The sequence below is a fragment of the Meriones unguiculatus genome, chromosome 1, assembly GCF_030254825.1.
Source record: "Meriones unguiculatus strain TT.TT164.6M chromosome 1, Bangor_MerUng_6.1, whole genome shotgun sequence".
NCBI lineage: Eukaryota > Metazoa > Chordata > Mammalia > Rodentia > Muridae > Meriones > Meriones unguiculatus.
Genome location: NC_083349.1, coordinates 29450347 through 29476160, shown reverse-complemented (window position 1 = coordinate 29476160; position 25814 = coordinate 29450347). Strand labels below are relative to the sequence as shown.

General features: G+C 41.5%; 1 protein-coding gene across 1 annotated transcript; it reads left to right on the top strand.

Moving 5' to 3' along the window:
* The first annotated feature begins 3238 nt into the window (after window positions 1-3238).
* Window positions 3239-25156, top strand: Ms4a14 (membrane spanning 4-domains A14). Its single transcript, XM_060392789.1, has 9 exons — window positions 3239-3376; window positions 5160-5288; window positions 10286-10339; window positions 13371-13523; window positions 16551-16643; window positions 19721-20642; window positions 20943-21842; window positions 23193-23996; window positions 24474-25156. Exons 1-9 carry the CDS (start codon window positions 3239-3241, stop codon window positions 25154-25156), a joined length of 3876 nt encoding a protein of 1291 aa, XP_060248772.1.
* Window positions 25157-25814: the final 658 nt, after the last annotated feature.

Here is a 25814-nt window from a genome sequence, read left to right as displayed (position 1 = left end):
CTGGAAACAAAAACTGTGGTACATTTGCACAATGGAATCCTACTCAACTATTTTTTTATTTAATTTAGTTTTATTTTTTTAAATATTAGTTACAGTTTATTAACTTTATATCCCAGCTGTAGCCTGCTCCCTCATTCCCTCCCAACCCCACCCTCCCTCCCTCACCTCCTCCATGCTCCTTTCCAAGTCCACAGATAGGGGGGTCTCCTCCCCTTCCATCTTACCCTGGCTTATCAGGTTTCTTCAGGACTGGCTGCAGTGTCCACCTCTGTGGCCTAGCAAGGTTGCTCCTCTCTTGGGATGGGGGGGTCAAAGATCCAGCCACTGAGTTCATGTCATAAATAGTCCCTGTTCCCCTTACTAAGGTACCCACTTGGATACTGAGCTACCATGGGCTACATCTGAGCAGAGGTTCTAGGTTATATCCATACATGGTCCTTGGTTGGAGACACAGTCTCATAAAAGACCCCTGTGCCCAGATATATTAAGTCCTTGTGGAGTTCCTGTCCTCTCCAGGTCATACTAACTCCTCCTTCTTTCATATGATTCCCTGAACTCTGCTGAAGGTTTGGTTATGAGTCTCAGCCATCTGCTTTGATACACACTGCTAGGTAGAGTCTTTCAGAGGCCCTCTGTGGTAGGCTCCTGTCCTGTTACTTTTTTTCTCATACTTCCAATGTCCATCCCATTTGTCTTTCTAAGTGAAGATTGATCATCTTACCCCGGGTCCTCTTTCTTGTTTATCTTCTTTAGGTGTACAGACATTTATCCTATCTTATAGGTCTAGAACCCACTTATAAATGAGTATATACTGTGTGTGTCTTTCTGCTTCTGGAATACCACTCAGGATGATCTTTTCTAGTTCCCACCATTCACCTGCAAATTTCATGATTTCCTTGTTTTTAATTGCTGAGTAGTATTCCATTGTGTAAAAGCACCACAATTTCTGTATCCATTCCTCCGTTGATGGACATCTGGGTTGTTGCTAGGTTCTAGCTATTACGAATAAAAATGCTACAAACATGGTTGAACAAGTATCCTTGTTGTGTACTTGAGCATCTTTTGGATATATGCCTAGGAGTGGTATAGCTGGATCTTGAGGAAGCACTATTCCTAGTTGTCTGAGAAGGCTCCAGATTGATTTCCAAAGTGGTTGTACAAGTTTACATTCCCACCAGCAATGGAGGAGGGTCTCCCTTTCTCCACAACCTCTCCAGCATGTGTTGTCACATTAATAACAAAGAAATCATGAAATTAACAGGCAAATGGATGAAACTAAAAAAGATCGTCCTAAGTGAGGTAACCCAGACCCAGAAAGACACACATGGTATATACTTACTTACAAGCAGATCTTAGACCTCTAGCACAGGATCACCTGGATAACTTGAAGGAGGGGAGCAACAACCCGCCAACAAAACCTGTGATCCAAAAATTACCCTGCCTACAGGAAGTGCAGGGATAGTGTGGGAACAAAGACTGAGTGAAAGTCCAAAAAACGTCTGGCCCAACCTGAGACCCACCCCACAGTAGAGGGGCAGCCCTGACACTGCTTTGATTTCTGATAGGAGCCTAACTTGACTGTCATCTAGGGGGTTCCAGCCAACAGCTGATCAAGACAGATGCTGGGACTTGCAGCCAAGCATGGGAAGGAATTCTGGGGTTTCTGTGGAAGTGTTGGGGGAAAGATGGAAGGAAAGATAGAGGGAACAGGAACCCCCTAAGAAGACCAGCAAAGAGAACTAACCCAGTCCCATGGGGCTTACACAGACTGAGACATCAGCTAAGGAGCATGTACGAACTGGAGCTGGGCCCCTTGCACACATGTAGCCAATGGGTGGCTTGGTCTTCATATGGGGTGCCTGACGAATGGGGGGGTCTGTTCCTAACATGGACTCTATTGCTTGCTTTTAGATCACTTCCCCTTGGCAGCACCACTTTGCCTGTCCTCAGTGGATGAAGATATGCTCAGTCCTGATGTGACTTGATGTACTGGGGAAGGTTAATATGGGGAGAAGGGGGGGTCTTCTTTTGTAGGGGGAAAGGGAGAGGGGAAGGGCAAGGAAGGAAAGTGGGGGGGGAAGTGGCAAGAGGGGAGGGAGGGGACACCCTTGGGATATAAAGTAAATTAACTCTTGTAAAAAATTTTTAAAAATCAACAAAAAAACAAAAATTACCATTCAGTATAAACAAAATAAAACTACCCTAAATATCATAAGTATACGTTTTACATATATATATGCATATATATATATATATATATATGGAAAACATAATCACAATTCACTATTTATTTTTATACTATTAAGAGATATTTTACAAAAATTTTAAGAGCCTTGTTAAACAATAACATTTCTCCTAAAAGAAGGAAACACCACTTAAAAAAGGATGGACGTATGACTGAACAGTAGCAGCCCAGGTTTTGGAGACAAAAGGGCCTCCTCTCTCACCTAGCCCTTGGTATTTAGAGTTCAGCAGTGTGACTGCTCCCTAGTCTGAGCACTGAATATTGTAAGATGTGCCGCTGAGATGCACGCTGAAACAAACCAAACACCTCACACAGTTCCTGGGGCACAGCAGACACACCAAAGGCTTCGTTCCTTTGTGTTTCATAAGCAAGTTCATGAAAAATTCAAGAGAAGTAGTGTGTCCATATACCAATATGCAAAAGTAAAGTATTTGTGATTGTTGCAGTCTAGGAAAAATTGAGATGATAGTTGCATATATAATGTTTGACCTTATTGTTTACCTCGGTGATTCAACAGTTGAAATCGTAATGAAGGCATGAAAATAAAAGATTAGCCTGAAAAACAAATCCCAAAGCATGTATAATTGTAATCAGTATTTGGTAGAGTATCAGAGCATAATTATAAAATATGTGTGTACATGTATGTATATATTTGAACATATGTATATGTGTATATATATTAATACTAATACACATACAGACCTTTGTTTTGTGTGTATCATCTATCTAATTTTGTGTTTGCTGTATTATTTTGAAGCAAGCTGATAATGAGTAAGTTTTCCCGGTTTCCCCTATAAGAATCAAGAGGGCTGGCACAGTCTAGAATTCTCAGATTCTATGACTCAATGACTAGCATTCTGTGATTCTAGTACTATGTAGTTGCTGTGGGCTCATTGCGGAGGACTCCCTGGAGCCCTAAGGGAGAAATACATCATGATTATGGCTGCAATATCCTTTCACTCCTTCTCCTGTTAAGAGCTCTGACACTGAATCATGGAGTCGCCGTCTGAAGAAGAAAGAAGGACCCGTGCCATCGCTGTAGACCCAGATGAAACTATCTTGACTGCCTTTCCCTTCAAACCTCACAACTCTCTGCTGGAGTTCCTGAAGGGGGAGCCAAAAGTTTTAGGGGTAAGTTCTACTTTATCATGGGTCATCCCAGGAGAGAGGAAAGGTGCTGTATCTCCACGTTTTTTATAAAGGTGGCTTTGTTCAATAATATTCAGGGAATGAGCTGGTCTCCCTTCCTCCCTGGCCTTTTATCTGCAGTATAGCCTACAGTAGAAGCAGCTCTGGAGTCTCCATCCTTCCTGGAGGAGCTATTGGCAACCAATGTTGCCAGGGGTCAGGGAGAGGGATCAGTAATTTTCTTCAATAGTGTAGCTACTGGTAAGTTTTGCCCATGCTTTAATAAATAACCGTTATACCCCTGCTTGTATAAGCAGCTCTAATTTAAGTCAATGAGTCACCAAAAGAAGACGTAAAAATGAAGGACTGGTTGGAAAGAAAAAAGGGTCAACATGAAATGGAGAGGGATAAGAGAAGGTAATGGGGTAAATGTGATAAATATACTGTATACGTACGTGGAATATTTAAAAAATAAAAAAGCAGCACATATAAGTCATTTGCTTGTGAAAAAAAACAATGGATCCTACAGAGAAGACTCATCATATGTCATCTCCCTGGTTGTTGATTAAAAGAGAAAGAAACAAAAGATTTCTTTAGAAGGGCAGTGTGCAAGTTTGCCTTGGGTCTGTGTATGTTAGTTCTCAGCTGTCAATGCAGAAATGCTTCAGAGGCGAGGTGATGGATTAAGTAACCCTCAGGAAGTGTGCCCTCTAATGGCTTACCTACTCCAGCCATGTCCTTGGGAATTCTTCCTGGGGAGCTACTTCTGATCTTCCATTTCCAATACAGGAGAAACAGGAAACTATGTAATTTTTCCAAATATCTTCCTGAGGAAGTGGCCCAAGGGTGTGGCAGGACCTCTCACAGAACTAAGAAGCTGATGAAGGTGAGGTCAGAATCTGTCAGTGCAGTGTAAGTCTGAAGGATGCATAACCGCAGGCTCAGCCAACCTGGAATGGAAATAATTTTTTAAAAAAATCTTCCCTGTACTAAACATACCCATTCCACGGATGGTAAATAAACAGCTACTTCCTACTTTTATATTCTCTTAAGTGTTTCTTTTACTCTAGAATAGATTGATGCTTAAAGGTCTCTGGTATCTCTGTTTCTAGTACATTGCCTGCTACCATCCTAGGAGATGATTTAAAGTACACAGGAGGAGGGCAGGGTGGTGACACAAGCCTGTCACCTAGCCGTGGGAGGTGGACACAGGAGGGTCAGGTGATTACAGTCACCCTGTGTGACATAATGAGTTTGAGGACAGTTTAGAATATGGGAGACCCTGTCTGAAGAAAAAGGGTGGGAGGTACAGAGAGGAGAATATATGTAGGTTATCTACAAATATTTTGACATTTTTAATGTAAGAGACTTAAGCATCATCAGAATTTGATCCTGGACCCAAGCCCCCCACCCATTTTCCAATGTAAACCAAGGAATGGCTCCATTTATTCTTGAAAATATGGGGGCTAACTGAGAGGGTATCATAAGAGGACAGTGGGTCAGATGTCAGACAGAAGAAGACAGGGGTAAAGAATAGTCTGTGGGGTTTGTCTTCAAGAGGTTTACAATATGGGTTCAATCACAAACAAATTCTGTCTGCTGCAAAATATACTGGTGATTCTGGGAAATAGTAAAGGACAGGAGTAAAGAATTAAAATGTGGAGGGACTCGAGGCAGGTGGAGATGTGGAAGGTGTTTAGATTGGGGTGGTATGCAGCCATGGGTGTGTCTGGGGCAGCCCACAGGCCTGGGCTTTGGTTACCTCATGTTTATTTTCTCCTTCCAGGCTGTCCAGATTCTTCTTTCTTTGATCACTGTGTGCCTCGGATTTATATTAGCATTTAATTTTATCTTCTTCTCCAAAATGCTTCCTCTCATTGTCCTCACGGGATATCCGTTCTGGGGAGCAACTATTGTAAGTACCAACTGCTAAAAACTTGTCAGAAGTTGCTATGAAGACTGATGTGAATTGGATTCAGCTCTATGACAATAAACTTTATAAGTGTGTCCCTTCCAGGATACGAAACAGGCAGACCACTCCATGACAAAAGACATTATTCCATATTATTCCATTGGCCATTGTCTACCACCGTAGGTACATGGCGGTTCCCCAAAGCCCATTGGTGTAGTACATCCTGCAATACCAACTTCAGGGAGACGAAACAGGCAGAACAGATAGCCTACTTTACCCTGTGTGGATAGGTGAGCCTGAAAACAGGCGACGGGAACACGTACAGTTGACACTCATGGAATCTAACTTGGTGAGGGGGGAAAGCTTTGGACCATTGTAGCCCACCACCTCATAAGCCCCAAAATGTTTTATGACTGTGACTCACAGGTAAACATGGAGTCATCAATACTGTTCTTAATTCAATCCTAGTTTCACGAAACCCTACAGTCTTGGTTCTTAATCCTGTGCTGGATGTTTAAGGGTAATTTTTTTTTTTTTAAATTTTGACACTTTCATTGGAATTACCATTTTAATAGATAATATCAGACATTTATTCATAGAAATCCAGCTTCCTTGCATTTATAATGAATCTTTGAGCTATAATAATCTCAAATTGTTCATATTTATATCACTGCTCTTCTTTTGTATTGTGCCCTTCTCAGTCACACATCCAGTCATAGGCAAGCTAAGCTATTAACACATAATACAGTTTCACATTCTTTGTGGAGAATGTATTTGCTTCATTGCATTGATTCCAACAAGAGTATAACACTGTATCAAACACAGATAGAGGTTGGGTTCTAGTAGTATACTTTATGTAAGCAGCTTGTTTTTAACTTTTATTAATTACACTTTATTCACTTTGTATCCCCTCATAAACCTCTCCCTCCTCCCCTCCTAATCCTACCTTCCCTCCCCCTTCTTCAGTTCAGTGTCCAAGTGTGTTCCATAGTAATGGGAAGAGGGACTGACTCTGACATAAACTGGTTGGCCTGCTCTTTGATCACCTCCCCCTGAGGGGGGAGCAGCCTTACCAGGCCACAGAAGATGACAATGCAGCCACTCCTGATGAGATCTGATAGACTAAGATCAGAAGGAAGGAGAGGAGGACCTCCCCTATCAGAGGACTTGGGGAAGGGCATGCGTTTAAGGGTAAATTTATCAGAAGATCTCAAATCAAAAAACATCCTAGAGGGCAGGATTGGAGTCTGTTGTACTTGCTCTTATATTCTCAGAAATCAGGATCATGCTGAAGACATGGGATGTATGAGTGAAGGAATGAGTCAATCAGCCAACAAACAAACAACTGAAATAAGAAATTAATGAGACCACTGTCTCTATTAAAACCAATACTGTGTTTTGATAAGTATTCCATGCCTTTTCTATAATTTGTATAATTATAATGTCTATAATTGTATTTTTTTCAAATTTCAAAATTGAAACTTCAAAAACTGTTAATATTTTTCACTTTTACAATGAAATAGTATGATGTTGATTTCTACTCTAATGTAAAGAACTAAATGGACCCACTCTTTATCTCTTCATTCAAAGTTCTCCCAGTATGATTTTTGAGATATACACATGTGAATTTTAATAAGGTTTGATTTATTGATTTTTGAAAAATCTCCACTCTTCATGGGAAAGACACTCGTTGAATGCATAACTGCATCTTGCTGGTAATGTCCCAGGCCTGTAAGTAATGCTGGACAAAATCCTTCTCTGAGAAATGTGAGCGATTCCTGACACTTAAACTAAGTGCTCCAGGAACTGTGAGGGTTTAGTCGAGGACCAACCTGACGTGGGTTCTCATTAGCTGAAGTAGAAGGAATGCATGCATCCACTGGCTATGACCAAAAGCACAGGCTAAGCGTGTGACGTGGGAAAGGACAGCTGAGAAAAGTGCGTGACTGTGCCATAAAACAGAACCACCTATTCACTGCTCATTATCTAATGGGCGTCTAGGCTGACTCTACTTCCTAGCAATGGTGAAGAGGGCAACAGTGAGTGCGGATGTGTGTAACTTCAATATAAGAGCAAGTGTTATCTATTGACGATTTTCTTTTCATTTTATTACTTCATTTATTTATTTAATTTATGTCCAAACTGCAGATTCCCTTTCCTCTTCTCCTCCTGGTCCCTCCCTCTCACCTTCACTCCTGTTGCTCCATTTCCTCCCTCTCTATCTCCTTAGAGAAGGGGAGGCCTCCCATGGTTATCAGTCTGCCTTGACATATCAAGCTGAGGTAGAACTAGGCACATCTTCTCCTACTGAGGCTAGACAAGGCAGTCCAGTTAGGACAAATGAACCCAAAGGCCCCATGATAACCAAGCTGAACATCTTTTACATATGTGTAGGAGGCCTATGTTCTTCCCATGCATGCTCTTTGGTTGGTTCAGATTCTGAGGGCCCCTATGGGCCCAGGTTAGTTGATTCTTCAGGTTTTCTTGTAATGTACTTGACTCTTCTGGCTCCTTCAGTCCTTGTCCCTCTTTTCCACAATATTCCCGAACGCCACCTGATGTTCACCTGTGATTCTCTGCATGTTCCCAGCAGCTGCTGCGTGAAGCCTCCCAGAGGACCGTTATACTAGGCTCCTGTTTGCAAGTATAGCAGAATATCATTTAGAGTGTCAGGCGCTGGTTCTCTTTCATGGGATGGGTCTCAAGTTGGGCGGGTCATTGTTTGGCCATTCCCTCAATTTCTTCTCCATCTTTGTCCCCATGCCTCTTATAGGCAGGACAAATGTTGGGCCGAAGGTTTTGTGGGTGGATTGTTGTCCCCCTCCCTCCACTGGAAATCTTGTCTGGTGACAGGAGGTGGCCATTTCAGGGTCCATATCCCCTATTGTTAGGAGTGTTAGATAGGGTCCCCCTCATAGATTCCTGGAAGTTTCCCTTGTTCTAGGTTCTCAGAGCTTCCCCCATTGCCAGATTTCAGTTTTGTTTTTTTTTTTTTTCTCACTTCTCTCCCCGTCAGTCCTCTCCATGCCCTCCCTCTCCTACTCAGGTCCCTCCCTGTGATGTCTATTGTACTTCCCCTCTAAGTGAGATTTAAGCATCCTCCTATGAGCCCTCCTTGCTACATAGCTCCTTTAGGTCTGTGGATTGTAGCATAATTATCCTTTACTTTATGGCTAATATCTACTTATAAGTGAGTATATAGCACGTGGAGAACTCACTCAGAAAGGTATTTTCTAGTTCTATCCATTTGCCTGCAAATTTCATGGTGCCTTTGTTTTTAATAGTTTAGTAGTATTCTAATGTGTAAATATACCACATTTTCTTTATCTATTCTTCACTTGAGAGACATCTAGGTTGTTTCCAATTTCTAGCTATTATGAATAAAGCTGCCATGAACACAGATGAATAAGTGTTCTTGTGGAATGGTGGACCATCTTTTGGGTATATGCCCAGGGGTGATATTAAAAACTCAAGTGACAGCACATGTTGGAGGGATAGCTCAGCCGTTAAAGGCTAGGCTCACAACCAGAAATGAGTTTGGTACCCAGCACCCATGGATATTGGAAATTTTTAAGGAAAATATTTTTGTTGAAAGGTATGTTCCCATTTGAGTATAACGTAGATTTTTGAAAGAGAAATTAATTCAAGGATGACAGCCATCCTGATAAAATCAACTGGAAAGAAGTTGCAGTTACCCAGAAAAAGGAAGGGGATAGTGTGAGGCTCCAGGAGACAAAAAGTTTTAAGACAGATTTGGAGGTAGATGGGCCAGGTGAAACAGAGGAGATCCCAACAGTAACTTTCCAATTTCTGTACTGCAGCATAAGGATTTTAGATTCTATCACCCAAATGTCCCCAGGTGCCAATACCAATTCTCTTTTTGTTTGTTTAAAAATATTTAAATTTATTGCCTATTAAAACACTTATTCAAAAAGCTTTTGGGGGGATAAATGTCATTTTAAAACTTTATTTTTTTATTAATTAAAGTTTATTCACTTTGTATTCCAGCTGTAACCTCTTCTCCCCTCCCCTTCTTCATCTCCTCCCATGCACCTCCTCAAGTCCACTGATAGGAGATGTCCTCCTCCCCTTCCCTCTGACCCTAATCTATCAGGTTTTATCAGGACTGTCTGTATTGTCTTCCTCTGTGGCCTGGCAGGGCCTTTTCCCCCCTCAGGTGGAGGTGATCAAACAGCCAGCCACTGAGTTCATGTCAGAGACAGTTTCTGTTCCTATTACTATTACTAGGGTACCCACTTGGAGACTGAACTGCCATGGCCTACATCTGTGCAGGAGTTCTAAGGTTATTGCCATGCATGGTTAGTTGGAGTATCAGTCTCAGAAAAGACCCCTTTGCCCATAATTTTTAGTTCAGTTGCTCTCCTTTTGGAGCTCCTGTCCCTTCCAGGTCTTTCTATCTCCTCCTTCTTTCATAAGATTCCCTACACCCTGCCAAAGTTTGGCTATGAGTTTCAGCATCTGCTTTGATACCCTGCTGGGTAGAGTCTTTCAAAGGTAGGCTCCTGTCCTGTTCCCCGTTTTCTCTATTTTTCCATGTCCATCCCTCCATTGACCTTTCTGAGTGAGGACTGATCATCTTACCCAGGGTCGTCCTCGTTGCTTAGCTTCTTTAGGTGCACAGATTTTAGTATGTTTATCCTGTATTATATGTCTAATATCCACTTATAAGTGAGTATATACCATGTGTGTCTTTCTGTTTCTGGGATACCTCACTCAGGATGATCTTTTCTAGTTCCCACCATTTCTCAGCAATTAAAAACAAAGAAATAATGGAATTTGCAGCCAATACCAGTCCTTATAGATGGAATTAAGACAAGGACCTTCCTCTGAACACTTAAGTTCAAAAGACAAGATTCTCTGGGTGGTGAGGTGGGGGGTGGAGGAAAGGTGTTATAGCCAGTTGAAATCCCAAAGGAGATGGTGTTGTAGGTAGGTTGAATGTGCCATCTATTGACTCTTGTCTCTTGTCTTCTGAACAGTTTTTTCTGGCAGGATTCGCCACAATGTTCAATGATAAAGCAAGACAAATTCTGGTAAGTCACTTTTATGACTTCTACCTAGTTTAAAATCTGTTTGCTTTGTGATAGCTTCGGTCTTGAGCTTTAGAGTTTCTCAGGAAGATCTTTATGCATCCAATTTGTGGTTTAAATCCAATCTATAGGTGATTAAGCCCTGCATTCATCTCCCTGCTCAAGCAAAATGAAAATTAGTCATTGGGAGTAACACCCTATATTGCTGTAATTAAATGATTTTTTTAATTGGAAGTAGAATTTTGCTCCTTTTCTTTCCCTGGGGAAATACTTCATGATGTCTAAAGATATTTTTTGATTGTCATAACTGGATAGGGCCCGCTGTGGCAGCTATAGGTAAAGAGCCAGGGTTGTCCCTAAGCATCCATTTTATATTTATTTATTTATTTTTATTTTATTTGTAGGGGTGTTTTACCTGTATGTATGTATGTGTCCCGTGAGCATGCCTGATGCGCACAGAGGTCAAAAGAGGGTATCAGATCTCCCAGAACTGGTGTTACAGATATTTATAAGCTACCATGTGGAACTGAACCTGGGTCCTCTAAATGAGCAGCCAGTGCTGTTTAGCCACGGAGACACCTCTTCAGCCTCCTCTAAACATGCGTTAAAACAAAGGAAGCACCAGCAGGCCTCCTATGACAATAGAAAACCATTTCACCCAATGTCTACCATCCCAAAACTGAGAAGCTCTGTCTCAACTAAAACCCATCTCTGAGCCCAGTGACCCTCACCTCTATCCCCAGCCCTACTTCTAACACCAACAGAAGCTTAGCTAAGAGGACCAGATAAAGAGGGTGGTCCTGATGCCACATGATTGAATGATTCAGTCAAAGCTGGCTGGCTCTCATTGCTTTGCCTACTTGAAGGGAGATTACCAATTTCTTAGAGCTACTTAAGATATTACTTCCAAAAGACACGGTGATGTTTAAATGTTCCTATTCTCATCTGATCATTGTTGAGAACCCTAGAGCTGTGGGCTTCCTCTAAAAGTCACTGGATCTGTTCTCAAGGCCTTCTGTCAGTTTCATCAGCAAGCCTTAGGAAAAGCAAAGAATGCTCCCATATGCTCCTCTGGAGATAAATGCTGACAGTGCCTATATTGTTTTCTTCCAGAGCTGAGATCTACTCAGTGGTCACCCAGGCCTCATAGAGAGCTTTACAGATGGGGGAAGGCTCAACATGACACACAGGGGTGGGATTACAGAAGACCTGGCTTCCACCACAGCTTTTCCAAGCAGGGGAAGGCTCAGAAACTTAATTTCTAAAACATGGATAGCAAGTGTCCTGTAATAAGGACCAGATGAGACTAGGGCAGGGTGTGATCCTTGTAAGGCAGGATCTTCAATATGTGTGAGGGATCACATATTGAAGACCTTACTCTGTTAATGCTCCCAGTGAAGGCCAAAACAAGGAACTCAAAGACCAAAGGACTTGATATGGAGATATCTTGTCCCCCCCCAAACCACTTGTTTGCAATATCAGCTTAGAATAAACAGCCAAGAGGGCACTTGCCAGTGTTGCCACACGAGGCCACATACAGCTCCAGAAAAGATGGGCTGTGTAAATGCATAGCTTCACTCCCAACCTCAGCAAACACAACACAGCCAACAAAAGTACAGGAGGTACACGCCAAAATAACATTTTCTTTTTTAAAAATCTGGCTTGCTTCCATGTATGTGGACCTATCTGCATTGCCCACGTGGCACGCCTGGGTTGGCTACCAAGAGGCTATTTAAGCTGTGGGCTGGCTTTCCCCAGGGTCCGAGGATTGTTCAAGGTTCCTGAATAAACTGCATTGAAATAAAATAAAATAAAAGTAAGAATAAATATGAAGAGAACAATAGGATTGCCCCCCACACACACAACTTTCTTGTAAGAAACTCAGATACACATACTTCAAACATACTGAGCGTGGATAAAAGGAATTAACGCAGAGAGTGCCCAGCATCAACTGTTGCATGTATATTATAACCCTTACTCTGAAGGCTCAGGGATCATCATGGAAGATGGGGCATAAGGACTGTAAAAGCCAGAGGACCAAGGCATCTACTGCAAAACTGCATCTTCTACATATGACAGGGAATCTGTACCTATGATCTCAACAATATGGCTGTTTAAATAAGATCTGAAAAGAAATGATGTAAATTGACATGCCAACATAAATGAACATTTTTAAAGCCCCACCCCTAGATGAAGAACTATGGTTAATTAACGACTGTTGAGATAAGGAAAATAAGTCTATTCCAGGGTCAAGGCCCCAGTAGATGAGCAACACTAAATTAACTCAGTAGGTAGTATTTATAAACTTATATGTGCATATATAGAGAGAAAGTAATCATTCAATAATAAAAAGAATTAAGAAGGGAGAAGGGAACACAGGAGAGGATGGAGTAAGGAAGTAAATAACATAAACAAAATACTCTATCAAATGGAGCAACTGACTTTTTCTTGCCTCCCAACATTGAAGCACTGAGATTTAAAAAGGGCATCTTTAATCTGTAGTCCAAATTTTACCATCTTTAACCCTATTAATGGTTTTGATCCTCATCATTTGAATGTTCCTGGGGAATACAGTGAGCCATGTGATGGAGGGCTGTCAATTCCCACATGAGTCTTTATATATATGGGGCCTAGTGTGGTTATGATACATAGTTAGTACAAATGAACATTACGCTGAATTCACCCTCATTTTTAAAGGTAGAAATTGAGACTTAGGTTAAATTGTTGGCACAAGTTCTAATAAAAGCAGAACTCAAAACTGAGTCTGATATCCAAGCTGAGATCCTTTCCAACACACCAGATACTTGCCAGGCTATGAAAGATGGTTTGCTACAGAGGCGAGATGAGCATTTTCAGTAGTGTTAACCACAGGTGTTGTTTTGCTTTGTGGCTAGTCAGAACTGAACTTGTCAAGCCTGCCAATCACAGGGACCTGATGAAGCCTCCAGAACTAGAAGAATTCCCTGAATTTCCAACAGGGTATTTTTACCTTTAGTTTTTGTTTGCTTTATCATGTTTCAAATCTATTTTCCAGAGGCACGGAGTCGTGACCATGAATGTCGTCAACACGCTGGCTGCGTTAATTGGGATTGCTTTGATCCTCGTCAGCTTTAGGCAGCCACACAAATTCTGCCAGATGCCCGCCTCCCTTGATGGAACGTGTGGTGTAGGCAGAGCACTTCTCCTTGTGAGTGATCTGATTCTGGATGAGGAGTCTGGGTACCCTTAGCCAAGCCGTGTCCATGACACAAATGTGCATTGATTTTGACTACTGACTTCATGTATTGTGGAATGACAGGGAGGTTCTGAAAACATAAGTCTCCTGTTTGCTTGTTTGTTTTCATTTTTTTATTAATTAATTCAATTTACATCTCTGTCATAGGCCCCTTCCATCCTCTCCTCCCAGGCCCACCCGCCCTCCCACATCCCCCCACCCTTATTCCTGAAAATAGGGGAGCCCCACTACCCACACACCCCAGCTAATCTAGTCAAATGAGGACTGAGTTCGTCTTCCTTCCCTGTGGCCTGGTAGGGCAGTCCCATCAGGGGCAAGTGATCAAAAAGCAGGCAATATAGTCCATGTCAGAGATAACCCCTGCTCTCCTAACTAGTAGGTCCACATAAAGGCTAAGCTGCCCATTGGCTACTTATAAGTAGAGGACCTAGGTCCAGACTATGCATTGTCCTTGGTTGGTGCTTCAGACTCCATAAGGCCCCTCTGGACCTTGGTTAGTTGGCTCTGATTGTCTTCTTGTGGAGCTTTTGTTACCTCTAGGTCCATTTATCCTCCCCCCATCTTTTCCACTAGACTCGCTGTGTTTTGCCTAATGTTTGGCTGTGAGTCTCAGTATCTGTTTCGAGCTGTTGCTGGGTGGAGCCTCTCAGGGGACAACTCTGGCAGCTCCTGTCTGCAAGCACGTCAGAGTATCTTCATAGTGATAGGGGCTGGCTCTCTTCCATGGGGTGGGGCTTAGGGTTGGGCAGTCCCTCAATCTCTGCCCTGTCTGTTCTGTCTTTGTCCCTGCGGTAATCCCCTCCGTCCACTAGCAGTCTTTGTCTTAATAAAGGGTGTCCTTTTCAGTCTCCATGGCCCCTGCTACTAGGAGTCTTAGGGTCCCCCTCACATCCTCCCAGAGGCCTATTCTGATTTAGATTCCCCGCCCCCCGCCTTTCCTCTTTTTTCTGCAAGCTTTCTGCCCTCCTGCCTCTACCCTCTCCAGGTCTGATCTACACCCTTATTTCTCTCTGCGTTCCCTCTTCTACCCTCCCTTCAACCACAATCTCTGTCCAGTCTCTTGATTTTTAATCCTACTTTTAACTCCTAGGAGCTTATGTCCTTGGCCTAACATTGTGGAATCTCCACATCTTGGTTTTCCTTGTGTAAGAATTTAAGACATTAACAGCTGCCTCACTGCACTATGCTTAGTATCACTTCAAATAATACTTGGCAAAGTACAAAGATTCAGCAGCCTTAGCTATTTAAACTATAATTACATCAATTATACTAAGTTTTACCTTTTCACTAATCCAAAAATCGCTTTATTGGCATGAAACAATATACAGTGGGATAAAATACTTAAGTGCGGTGTTTTCATAATTTTAAAACAAACCATTTTATATAATTATATAATTTTGACTCAGCAGGGGAAATGATACATTCCTTTACCAGGAAATATAATTTTACATAAAGTTTTTATCTTATCTACTTGTTTTTATATATGTGGGTATTTCACCTGAGTGTAGGGCTGTGTACCACATGCATGGCTTGGCGTTCTTTCAGGCCTAAGATAGCAATGTATGCTCTGGGTCTAGAGTTACAGGTATTTATATGTCACCGTGTGGGTTCTGGGAATTGAACCCAGGTCCTCCAGGAGAGAGCTAGTGTTCAAAATTGCTGAGTCATCTCTTTCACCCCTAATTATAGTTAAGGTTTAAAGAGTTTATTGCACAAGGATTACATGGCATTACAATTATTTTCTATACTTATTTACTTGAGAAATGTGTGGTTCGCAAAGCCACAGCTCCCAGGTGGACATCAGAGGGAAACTTGCAAGCGTCGGGTATCTTCTTCAAACGGGTGGATCCTGGAGCTCAAACTCATGCTATTAGGCGTGGTAGCAAATACTTAAACTACTGAGTCATCACGCCAGCCCTGACGCCATTTGCAATCACATCAAATATTCCAATGAGCCTTTTCTTTAATCCCAAAGCAAACTTTGGGCTTTTAATCTCTTTCCGAGAGTGACATCTTGAAGATGTGGGTCCTAGAATTTGAAAAATTTCCACCAATAAGGACAAAAGTGAAGTAGATCTGTGAGAAATGATCGCCTATGACTTAATCCCTGTAATCACCTGCTGAAGTGAACCAAAGGGCCTTTCTGAGATCAATTCCAGTATTAAACTTGGGTTCCTAAGGAAAGGCAGAAAACAGTTCTAAGGGGATAAAGTTCTGTCCTTCTTTGCCCACATGCATATGGTGGAGGTTGCACAAGAACCAGAGCCAATTCTCTGCCACTGGGAGGAAGAATCCAGGAACTGCACACAGCAGGCATGCACACACTTCAGCGTTAGCAGCAAGTTTTCTTCTGCATGTGTTCAAAGGAAACTGAGATGCAGAGAGCTTTAGTCACTTTCTCCAGTATAAGCATGACCTTGGGCCCAATTATGCTCAGGTTTTGCTGCCTCTAGTATTTAAGTTTTTTTTTTAATACCACACTATACCATCCTGCCTGTCAATCAAAATATTACCTTAAAGCAGTGCCCGTAAAATGTCATTCTGTGTACTCTATCTATCTTGAAAGTTTGTTTTATTTGACTTATATAGGTGAATGTATTAGCTGAATCTTGTGATTCAAAAAATGTGCATAAGCAGCTTCACTGGGGAAGAAAAAGCAGGCATTGGGTTACTGTGTTCCCACACAGAGAAAACTCATTGTGATTACGTGGCAGGCAGTTACTTATAGGAATGCTATTACTCTCTACTGTCCCCCTCTTGTTTCACTCTAGAGGTTATTTTAGCCCTCCTGACACTGGAGTTTGTTACCCACCCCTTACCAGAAAGCTATGAAAATGAATGCAGTGTTTAATAGCTACAGAAAAACATGAATATGAGTTTTCACAAACTCAGTCATAGGGTGTAAAGTATTCTGATTCTGTCTTTAAAGTGATGCCACTTTTGTCCTAAATACGGTTTCTTTCTCTTCCTTATTTGCAGGGAATTTTGTCAGTCTTATTATTCATCGCCATCGCAGAGTTCAGCATCTCTGTGACTATTATATCCTTTAGAAGCTGGACCAGTCCAAGAGAGGTGCGCCCAAGGTTGTCACGAGATCTGAGTCTGTGTGTCTGTGCATGTGTGAGTGTGTGGAGGGGGGACAGCAGGCATCCTCATGTCACAGAGCAAGTGTGGAAGTCAGAAGACAACCTCAGGTGTTGTTCCTCATCTTCTACCCTGTTCTGAGAAAAGTTCTCTCCTGATGTTCACTATTGCACGCTCCAGGCCAGCTTGTGAACTCCAGCTTGCCCCCAAGCTTCCAGTGATCCTGATTTTCTTGTCCCTTCCCACTGTCTCCCTCTAAGGGTACAAGTAGCACAGAGGTTGGCACTACCATAGTCACACTGAGATCATCACCACTCCATACTGACTGCTATCGGTAAGCAGCGGCAATACACTCAGCTACCACACTGAACCGCCTAAGTTTAGGAAGGTCAGAGGGGGCCGAGCTTAAGATTGACCCTCACTCTCCTTTTTAAGACAGCTTGCTTTCCTTTCTTGTCCTCTCTACTGTCCTCAGTCATCTCTGTCCATAAATAATTCTTTATCTTCCTGAAAGGGGGAGAAATCCAGGACTTTGTAAAAAAAAAAAAAAAAAAAAGTACTGTGATGTGGAGAATTTATACCTTTACTGATTGTTTTTGTTCTACTCACTGGGTGTCAACTTAATTAATAACTGTGTTAATACTATATCAAGACCCCCTCCTTTTACATCAGAATGAACTGAGGCTTGACAGAGAGGTTAGTTATATCTCCAGTATTACAGAACACTCATACTCTGACTTGTGTGGTGCAGCGCCTGACCATGCTGAGTTAAACCAACAGTTCAGACTGTGCTGAGTGGAGTGTTTCTTTGCTTGATTCCTTGCTTGCTTCTAAGTTTAAACAATCAAATGCACCCATTCTAAGTACACCATGTGATAAGTTTTGACAAATTATACACATCTATTTATCTACCATCACAATCAAGACATAGTTCATTCCCAGCATCCAAAGGTCATGCTGAGTTAAACCAACAGTTCAGACTGTGCTGAGTGGAGTGTTTCTTTGCTTGATTCCTTGCTTGCTTCTAAGTTTAAACAATCAAATGCACCCATTCTAAGTACACCATGTGATAAGTTTTGACAAATTATACACATCTATTTATCTACCATCACAATCAAGACATAGTTCATTCCCAGCATCCAAAGGTCAATTTGGATTTTTCTGATGGTGATGCACCTGTTTGCAGGGATAGATCTTTTTGCAAGAGCTCTTTATAGGCCTATGACTATTTCGTAATTAGGTTGTTCATTTATTGTTGTTTTGTTCTTTAATTGTTGTGCTTTCATATATACAATTTGGTAATTTCTTATTAGATATATGGTCTGTAAAAATTTCATCCCACCCTGGCCTTTAAGAGTATTTTTGTTTTGTTTTGTTTACATTCTGGACAGTATCTTCAATGTACAAAAGTCATGTATTTTATCTAATCTGATTTATATATTCTTTTGTTATTACATGCTTGAGTAAATGTGTGGTCTATGTATGTGTGTGTGTACATGTGTGGGGGAATGTGCATGCATGTGCACTGTGTGTGCCCAAGGTCAACATGGTGTGTCTTTCCTCAATTGTACTAGTCTTTGATTTTGGGAAACGGTCTCTCACCTGAACCTGGGGTTAATGTATCTGGTGAGCCCATTTCCATGCTCCCAAGGCTAGTTACAAGACCGTGCTGCTATGCTGTGCTTTTCACATGGCTGCTGGCCATCTGGACTCTGGTACTTGTGCTTGTGCTACAGGTCCTTTACCAAATGACCCATTTCTCTACCCTGCTTTTTTCTTACTCATGAGGTTATCACCAAATCCAACTGTGACACTTAACATTGATTGCCGTCTTGATTGGATTATGAAGAAACTAGATGACTAATGCAAGCTTCTGAGTTTGTCTGTGAGGTTGTCTCCAGAAAGGAAAGGATACATGAAATCTGTCCTGAATGCAGGCCACACCATTCCAGGACAATGGGATTAAAGAGGAAAGGGTCCATGCCAAAGTATACATTTTTGGCTTTTAAGCTTGGTCCATTGTGAGTTGATGTTTGTCTATACTGGGTAAGGGTTCAATCCATTTTGGCATGTGGCTATCCAGCTTTCTTATTGCTGACTGTTTAAAAAGACTGTCTTTTTCCACAGAATGGTCCTTCCATCATTTCTGAAATTCAATGAACTATATACATGATGGCTGGCTTCTGGGCTCTCTATACAATCTACCTGTTGATCTTATTATAACTTTGCAGAAGTTTCAAAATTGGGAACTATTATTTTTTCCAAATATTATTTTTCTGTTTAAATGATTTTGCTTATTCTGAGGCCCTTAATATTTCTTATATATTTGAAATTGTTTTCTGCATAACTGAGAAAGAGGTTATTTGTGTTTTGACATAAATAGCATTGAATTTGTATATTACACTTTTATATGGTGTTTTTTAACAAGTCTAAGCCTTATTATAAACAAAAAGAAGCTATCCATTTGTCTAATTCTTCTAATATTCTCAGCAATATTTTGGAGGTTTTAGGATAAAAGTCTTTCATCTCCTTGAGTAGCTATCTTTCCTGGAATATATCATTCCTTTAAATGATACCGTAAATTAACTTTCTCAGGATTTCATACCTATTTCAATAATAGACATTTTTCTGAGTGACTTTATCATTTACTCACATGTTTATTTGATTATAATTGTAAGCACTTTAAAGGTAAACTCTGTTTATCTTTGATTACCAACATCCAATTCACTTAGATTATTAATAAGTCAAACATTGAATTTTTGTATGACTATTAACTAGATATTTTTAATGTCTTAGAAAATTTAGTATTATTCAATATGGGAAAAAATCCTGAGGCAATTTTGACCAAACACCTCTGTTTAATATCTAGGATATAAGGCTAGGGACTCACACTAATTAATACTGTTGACCAGAAAGAAAAGGCAGGAGAGTTCTCTGCTGTTTTACTCTTCATCTCCCTTCTACTTCCATGTGCACATGAGAGAGGAAAGATAATCTGAATACAGTAAGAAAGTAACTTGAAGACAGTTCTGACCTATTAACGCTCTCCTTTCCCCTTGTTATAGGCTGTGTTCTTCTTTCCTTCAGAAGTTGCTCAAAATGCTGAACAGCCTGCACCAGAAGAAAATAACACATTACGATTTGAGTTTCAAGGAAAATCTTCCACTGATAATATAGCTCAAGACATAAAAACTGTTTTCTTAGGAGGTTATGCTTTCTTCAAGTTAAGAGTCTCAAGAAATCCTTCAGCTCCCAAAACTATCCCACAGAAAAGTGATAAAGGCACATCTTCTGCGCAAGTTCCAAATGAACAGGAGACTATTCCTCCACTCTCTCCAGAGGTAGAAACCAAAGTGAATGTTTCACCTCCTTCAGTAACACCAAAGCCTTTAGGAAACATTTCTTCTCAGGAAAAATCTAGAACCAATAGTCTGAATGATGAGGACCTAGCATCAATTGTAGATCAACCCTCAATTGTACATCAACCCGCTGATATGCAAACTAAATTACTTGTGTTTGAAAACCCACCACTCAGAATTCTTAAAACTCCATCTTCAAACAATTTCCTCCATTTGTCAGAAGATAATTTGTCTACTCAAACATTACTTACAACTCTGTCAACACAAGTCTTACAATCTAAACCCCCATCATTCCATATATCACCGTCTGATGATCTGACATCTGAAGATTTGCCCTCTGAAGACATACCATCGCAAGAAAACCCATCCCAAGACACACCATCCCAAGACACACCATCCCAAGACACACAATACGAAGATACACTAATTGAAGACATACCATCCCGAGGAACTCCGTACCAACAGCTATCATTCCAAGAGATACTAACTGGAAAGACACCACCCCAAGGGACTCCATCCCAAAAACCTCCATCTCAAGGGACTCCATCAAAAAAAACTCCATCTGAAGGAAGTCCATACCAAGAGTTATCATTCCATGAGATATTAACTGAAAAGACACCATCCCAAGGTACTCCACCCCAAAAAACTTCATCTCAAGGGACTCCATCAAAAAAAACTCCATCTGAAGGAAGTCCATACCAAGAGTTATCATTCCATGAGATACTAACTGAAAAGACACCATCCCAAGTTACTCCATCCCAAAAAACTCCATCTCAAGGGACTCCATCAAAAAAAACTCCTTCTGAAGGAAGTCCATACCAAGAGCTATCATTCCAAAATATATTAACTGAAAAGACACCATTCCAAGGAACTCCATCCCAAAAAACTCCATCTCAAGGGACTCCATTCCAAAGAACTCCGTCTGAAGGAAGTCCATACCAACAGCTATCATTCCAAGATATACTAACTGAAAAGACACCATCCCAAGTTACTCCATCCCAAAAAACTCCATCTCAAGGGACTCCATCAAAAAAAACTCCTTCTGAAGGAAGTCCATACCAAGAGCTTTCATTCCAAGATATACTAACTGAAAAGACACCATCCCAAGGTACTCCACCCCAAAAAACTCCATCTCAAGGGACTCCATCACAAAGAACTCCATCTGAAGGAAGTCCATACCAACAGCTATCATTCCAAGATATACTAACTGAAAAGACACCATCCCAAGTTACTCCATCCCAAAAAACTCCATCTCAAGGGACTCCATCAAAAAAAACTCCTTCTGAAGGAAGTCCATACCAAGAGTTATCATTCCATGAGATACCAACTGAAAAGATACCATCCCAAGGAACTCCATCCCAAAAAACTCCATCTCAAGGAACTCCATTCCAAAGAACTCCGTCTGAAGGAAGTCCATACCAACAGTTATCATTCCAAGATATACTAACTGAAAAGGCACCATCCCAAGAAACTCCATCCCAAAAAACTCCATCTCAAGGAACTCCATTCCAAAGAACTCTGTCTGAAGGAAGTCCATACCAAGAGTTATCATTCCATGAGATACTAACTGAAAAGACACCATCCCAAGGAACTCCATCCCAAGGTACTCCATCTCAAGGCACTCCATTCCAAAGAACTCCATCTGAAGGAAGTCCATACCAACAGCTATCATTCCAAGATATTCTAACTAAAAAGACACCCTCCCAAGGTACTCCACCCCAAAAAACTTCATCTCAAGGAACTCCATCAAAAAAAACTCCGTCTGAAGGAAGTCCATACCAAGAGTTATCATTCCATGAGATACTAACTGAAAAGATACCATCCCAAGGTACTCCACCTCAAAAAACTTCATCTCAAGGAACTCCATCAAAAAAAACTCCGTCTGAAGGAAGTCCATATCAAGAGCTATCATTCCATGAGATACTAACTGAAAAGACACCATCCCAAGGGACTCCATCCCAAAAAACTCCATCTCAAGGGACTCCATCAAAAAAAACTCCTTCTGAAGGAAGTCCATACCAAGAGTTATCATTCCAAGATATACTAACTGAAAAGACACCATCCCAAGTTACTCCATCCCAAAAAACTTCATCTCAAGGGACTCTATCAAAAAAAACTTCGTCTGAAGGAAGTCCATACCAACAGCTATCATTCCATGAGATACTAACTGAAAAGATACCATCCCAAGGTACTCCATCCCAAAAAACTCCATCTCAAGGGACTCCATCCGAAAAAACTCCATCTGAAGGAAGTCCATACCAACAGCTATCATTCCAAGATATACTAACTGAAAAGACACCATCCCAAGTTACTCCATCCCAAAAAACTCCATCTCAAGGGACTCCATCCCAAAAAACTCCTTCTGATGGAAGTCCATACCAACAGCTATCATTCCATGATATACTAACTGAAAAGACACCATCCCAAGGAACTCCATCCCAAAAAACTCCATCTCAAGGAACTCCATCCCAAAAAACTCCATCTGAAGAAAGTCCATACCAACAGCCATCATTCCATGATATACTAACTAAAAAGACACCATCCCAAGGAACCCCATCCCAAAAAACTCTGTCCCAAGGGACTCTATCCCAAAAATCTATGTCCCAAGGCACTCCATCCCAAAAAACTCTCTCCGAAGGAACTCCATCCCAAAAAACTCTGTCCCAAGGGACTCCATCACAAAAAACTCTCTCTGAAGGGACTCCATCCCAAAAAACTCTGTCCCAAGGGACTCCATCCCAAAAAACTCTCTCCGAAGGTACTCCATCCCAAAAAACTTTGTCCCAAGCGACTCCATCCCAAAAAACTCTGTCCCAAGGGATTCCATCCCAAAAAACTTTGTCCCAAGAAACTCCATCCCAAAAAATTCTCTCCGAAGGGACTCCGTTCCAAAAAACTCTGTCCCAAGGGACTCTATCCCAAAAAACTCCATCCCAAGGGATTCCATCCCAAAAAACTCCATCCCAAGGGACTCCATCCCAGAAATCCCTATTGCAAAATATTCCATCTCAAGGGACTGCATACCAAGAGCTATCATTCCACGATATACTAAATAAAAATGCATCATCCCATGAGACACCATCCCAAGCGTTTCCATACCAAGGGACAGCAACTCAAGACACAGCATCCCAAAAGACTCCATATCAAGCTATACTGACCCAACATATATCATCCCAAGAGACTCTATCCCAAGAAACTCCATACGAAAATGCACTAACTCAAGACACACCATCCGAAGAGACTCTATCACAAGACAGTCCTTATCAAGATAAACCATTCCAAAAATCTCCATCCCAGAATATGCAATATCAAGATATACTATCTCAAGGCAAAATATCCCAAGGCATACAAACCGAATATATAGTACCCCAAGACACGCCATTCTCAGATCTTCAAACACTAAACACTCAAGATCAGATCCAGAAATATCCAGAAATATTCTATAGGGACATTCGAACAGAAGTCATAGAACTGACTCAAGAATGGAAGTCTACTGCAGACAAGAAAGCCCCAAGAAAACTTTCCTTATCCTTACCAGGCAAACCTGCCCAACTCCATCAGAAGAGACATTCCTTGGACTTGCAAACCAAAGGTGAGAAACCAAGAAGACTTTCTTTAGAATTACAAAGTAAAACAAGACGTAAATCCATAGATCAGCAAATCAAATCCTGGCTATTCCCAAAGAAGCATACCAAAGAGAAACAAGATGCACATACTCAAACTACACAGCAACTCCCACCTCATCAAGCTGATGACCAGCAGGTCAAAGAGAAGGAGATCTCAGTAGAAGAATCCCAAGATGAGCAAATCAAAGAACAAAAATCTGAAGAGGACCTAATCCCAGAAGAACAGCTTAATGACAGAGAGGATGAACATCAACAGTCTGATATAGAGCAACCTACAAAAGAAGAAGAAGTTCAAGTTCAACCAGCTGAAGACCAGCAGCCTCAAGAGCAGAAAGAACCAAGGACCGAGTTCCCAAGTCGGCAAGAGCAGAAAGAATCAACGACGGAGTTCCCAAGTCAGCAAGTGCAGAAAGAATCAACGACGGAGTTCCCAAGTCAGCAAGTGCAGAAAGAACCAACGACCGAGTTACCAAGTCGGCAAGTGCAGAAAGAATCAACGACCGAGTTCCCAAGTCAGCAAGTGCAGAAAGAATCAACGACTGAGTTCCCAAGTCGGCAAGTGCAGAAAGAACCAACGACCGAGTTCCCAAGTCGGCAAGAGCAGAAAGAATCAACGACCGAGTTCCCAAGTCGGCAAGAGCAGAAAGAACCAACGACCGAGTTACCAAGTCAGCAAGAGCAGAAAGAACCAACGACCGAGTTCCCAAGTCGGCAAGAGCAGAAAGAACCAACGACCGAGTTCCCAAGTCAGCAAGTGCAGAAAGAAACAAGGACCGAGTTCCCAAGTCAGCAAGTGCAGAAAGAAACAAGGACCGAGTTCCCAAGTCGGCAAGACGAATCACAAAGTCTAGTTAGGAGAGTCCCAAAGCAGTTATGTGAGGAAATGGATTCCCAAAACTTTCAGATCGCAAAAGGGTCCTCTTCATACTGGTCAACTGCATCCTGGCAGCCTCTTTGCCAGGGATGCCAAGACTGGAGAAGTCAAGGCTGGAGAAACAAAGAGTGGAAAGCACAAGAATGGCAGTTTAAAATGCAGCCTTCCCTAAACTGGGAATCCCAAGAGCTATTAGAGAGAGAATCTTTAAGGCAAAGGGCACTATACCAAGATATCCAACCCCGCACCACCATAATCCGACAGACCCATGATCGTCAATTGCAAAACTTTATATTTCAAGTAGGTCTGTGTCAACCTAATGACCAACAAGACTCTGAATCCGCTGTTTCAAGAGAAAATACACACACACACAATGTACAAGCAAGAAAGAGAGAACCAGAAGACACAGAAGATACATGCCAGAAACCAAAAGACCAACAGTCAGAAGATATGAGGCCAGAAAATCATCCTGCTTCTTGCCAGAGCTTGGTTCCATACATATGTTTAACCAGTTTATCCAACATAGCTTCAGAGCAAGAGGTGCAGGACAGCACACCGTCTTCACAGTCATCCAAAGATCTAAATGCCACTTCTTCCTCGTGCTATCAGAGAGATCAACAGCAATCTGACGATTCAGACTAACGTGCACAGCTAACCAAAAGCCATAGATGACAGTTAGTGGAACCAGATGAGGAGCAAACAGTTGATTCTTCCCTAACCTGTGGTCTCCCCTGTGTTTGCTGTCGAACTCATATACCACAGATGAAGGGCATGCAGAACTTCAAAGGACTCATTCCTTTTTAAAATGAAGTAACAACAAGCTAAATGTTAACACTATATCAGAACCTTCTGAGGTTGAAAAGTAAATCTCATGTAAACTGTAAAATTTTGTCATCAATTTTAGTGTATTAATTTGTGATGGTCCAGTCATCTCACAACTTACTACTTAATGGATCTATTTGTCCATAATGTTAATTTTTTCACCCCACATTTGTGTTAAAGATGTGTGTACCATTTGCCCAGAACTTGGTGAAGTGGGAAAAATAGCTAGGGACAGAAGAGTAGAAGTCAGGGAAAGGTGGTCATATGCATGCTATAACAGAAAATATGAGAAACTACTCTGAACGAAGTACCAGCTCTCTCTCACACATGCCCACACTCATTGCTTTGTCGGTCTTTGGAGCCAGTTTTACCTTCTGTAGCCAAAGTAAAAAAGACAGTAAAAAACTGTCTTCCAAGCCAACAACAGTTTTCTAACCCTCTTTCTCTTTGGTGTCTTTTATACAATCTTGCTTTTCTA

Coding starts and splice junctions, on each gene's coding strand:
- Ms4a14 (XM_060392789.1), top strand. CDS start 3,239: ATGGAGTCGCCGTCTGAAGAAGAAAGAAGGACCCGTGCCATCGCTGTA. Junction 13,524..16,550: donor TAGGCAGAGCACTTCTCCTT/GTGAGTGATCTG, acceptor CCTTATTTGCAG/GGAATTTTGTCAGTCTTATT. Junction 16,644..19,720: donor GCTGGACCAGTCCAAGAGAG/GTGCGCCCAAGG, acceptor CCCTTGTTATAG/GCTGTGTTCTTCTTTCCTTC.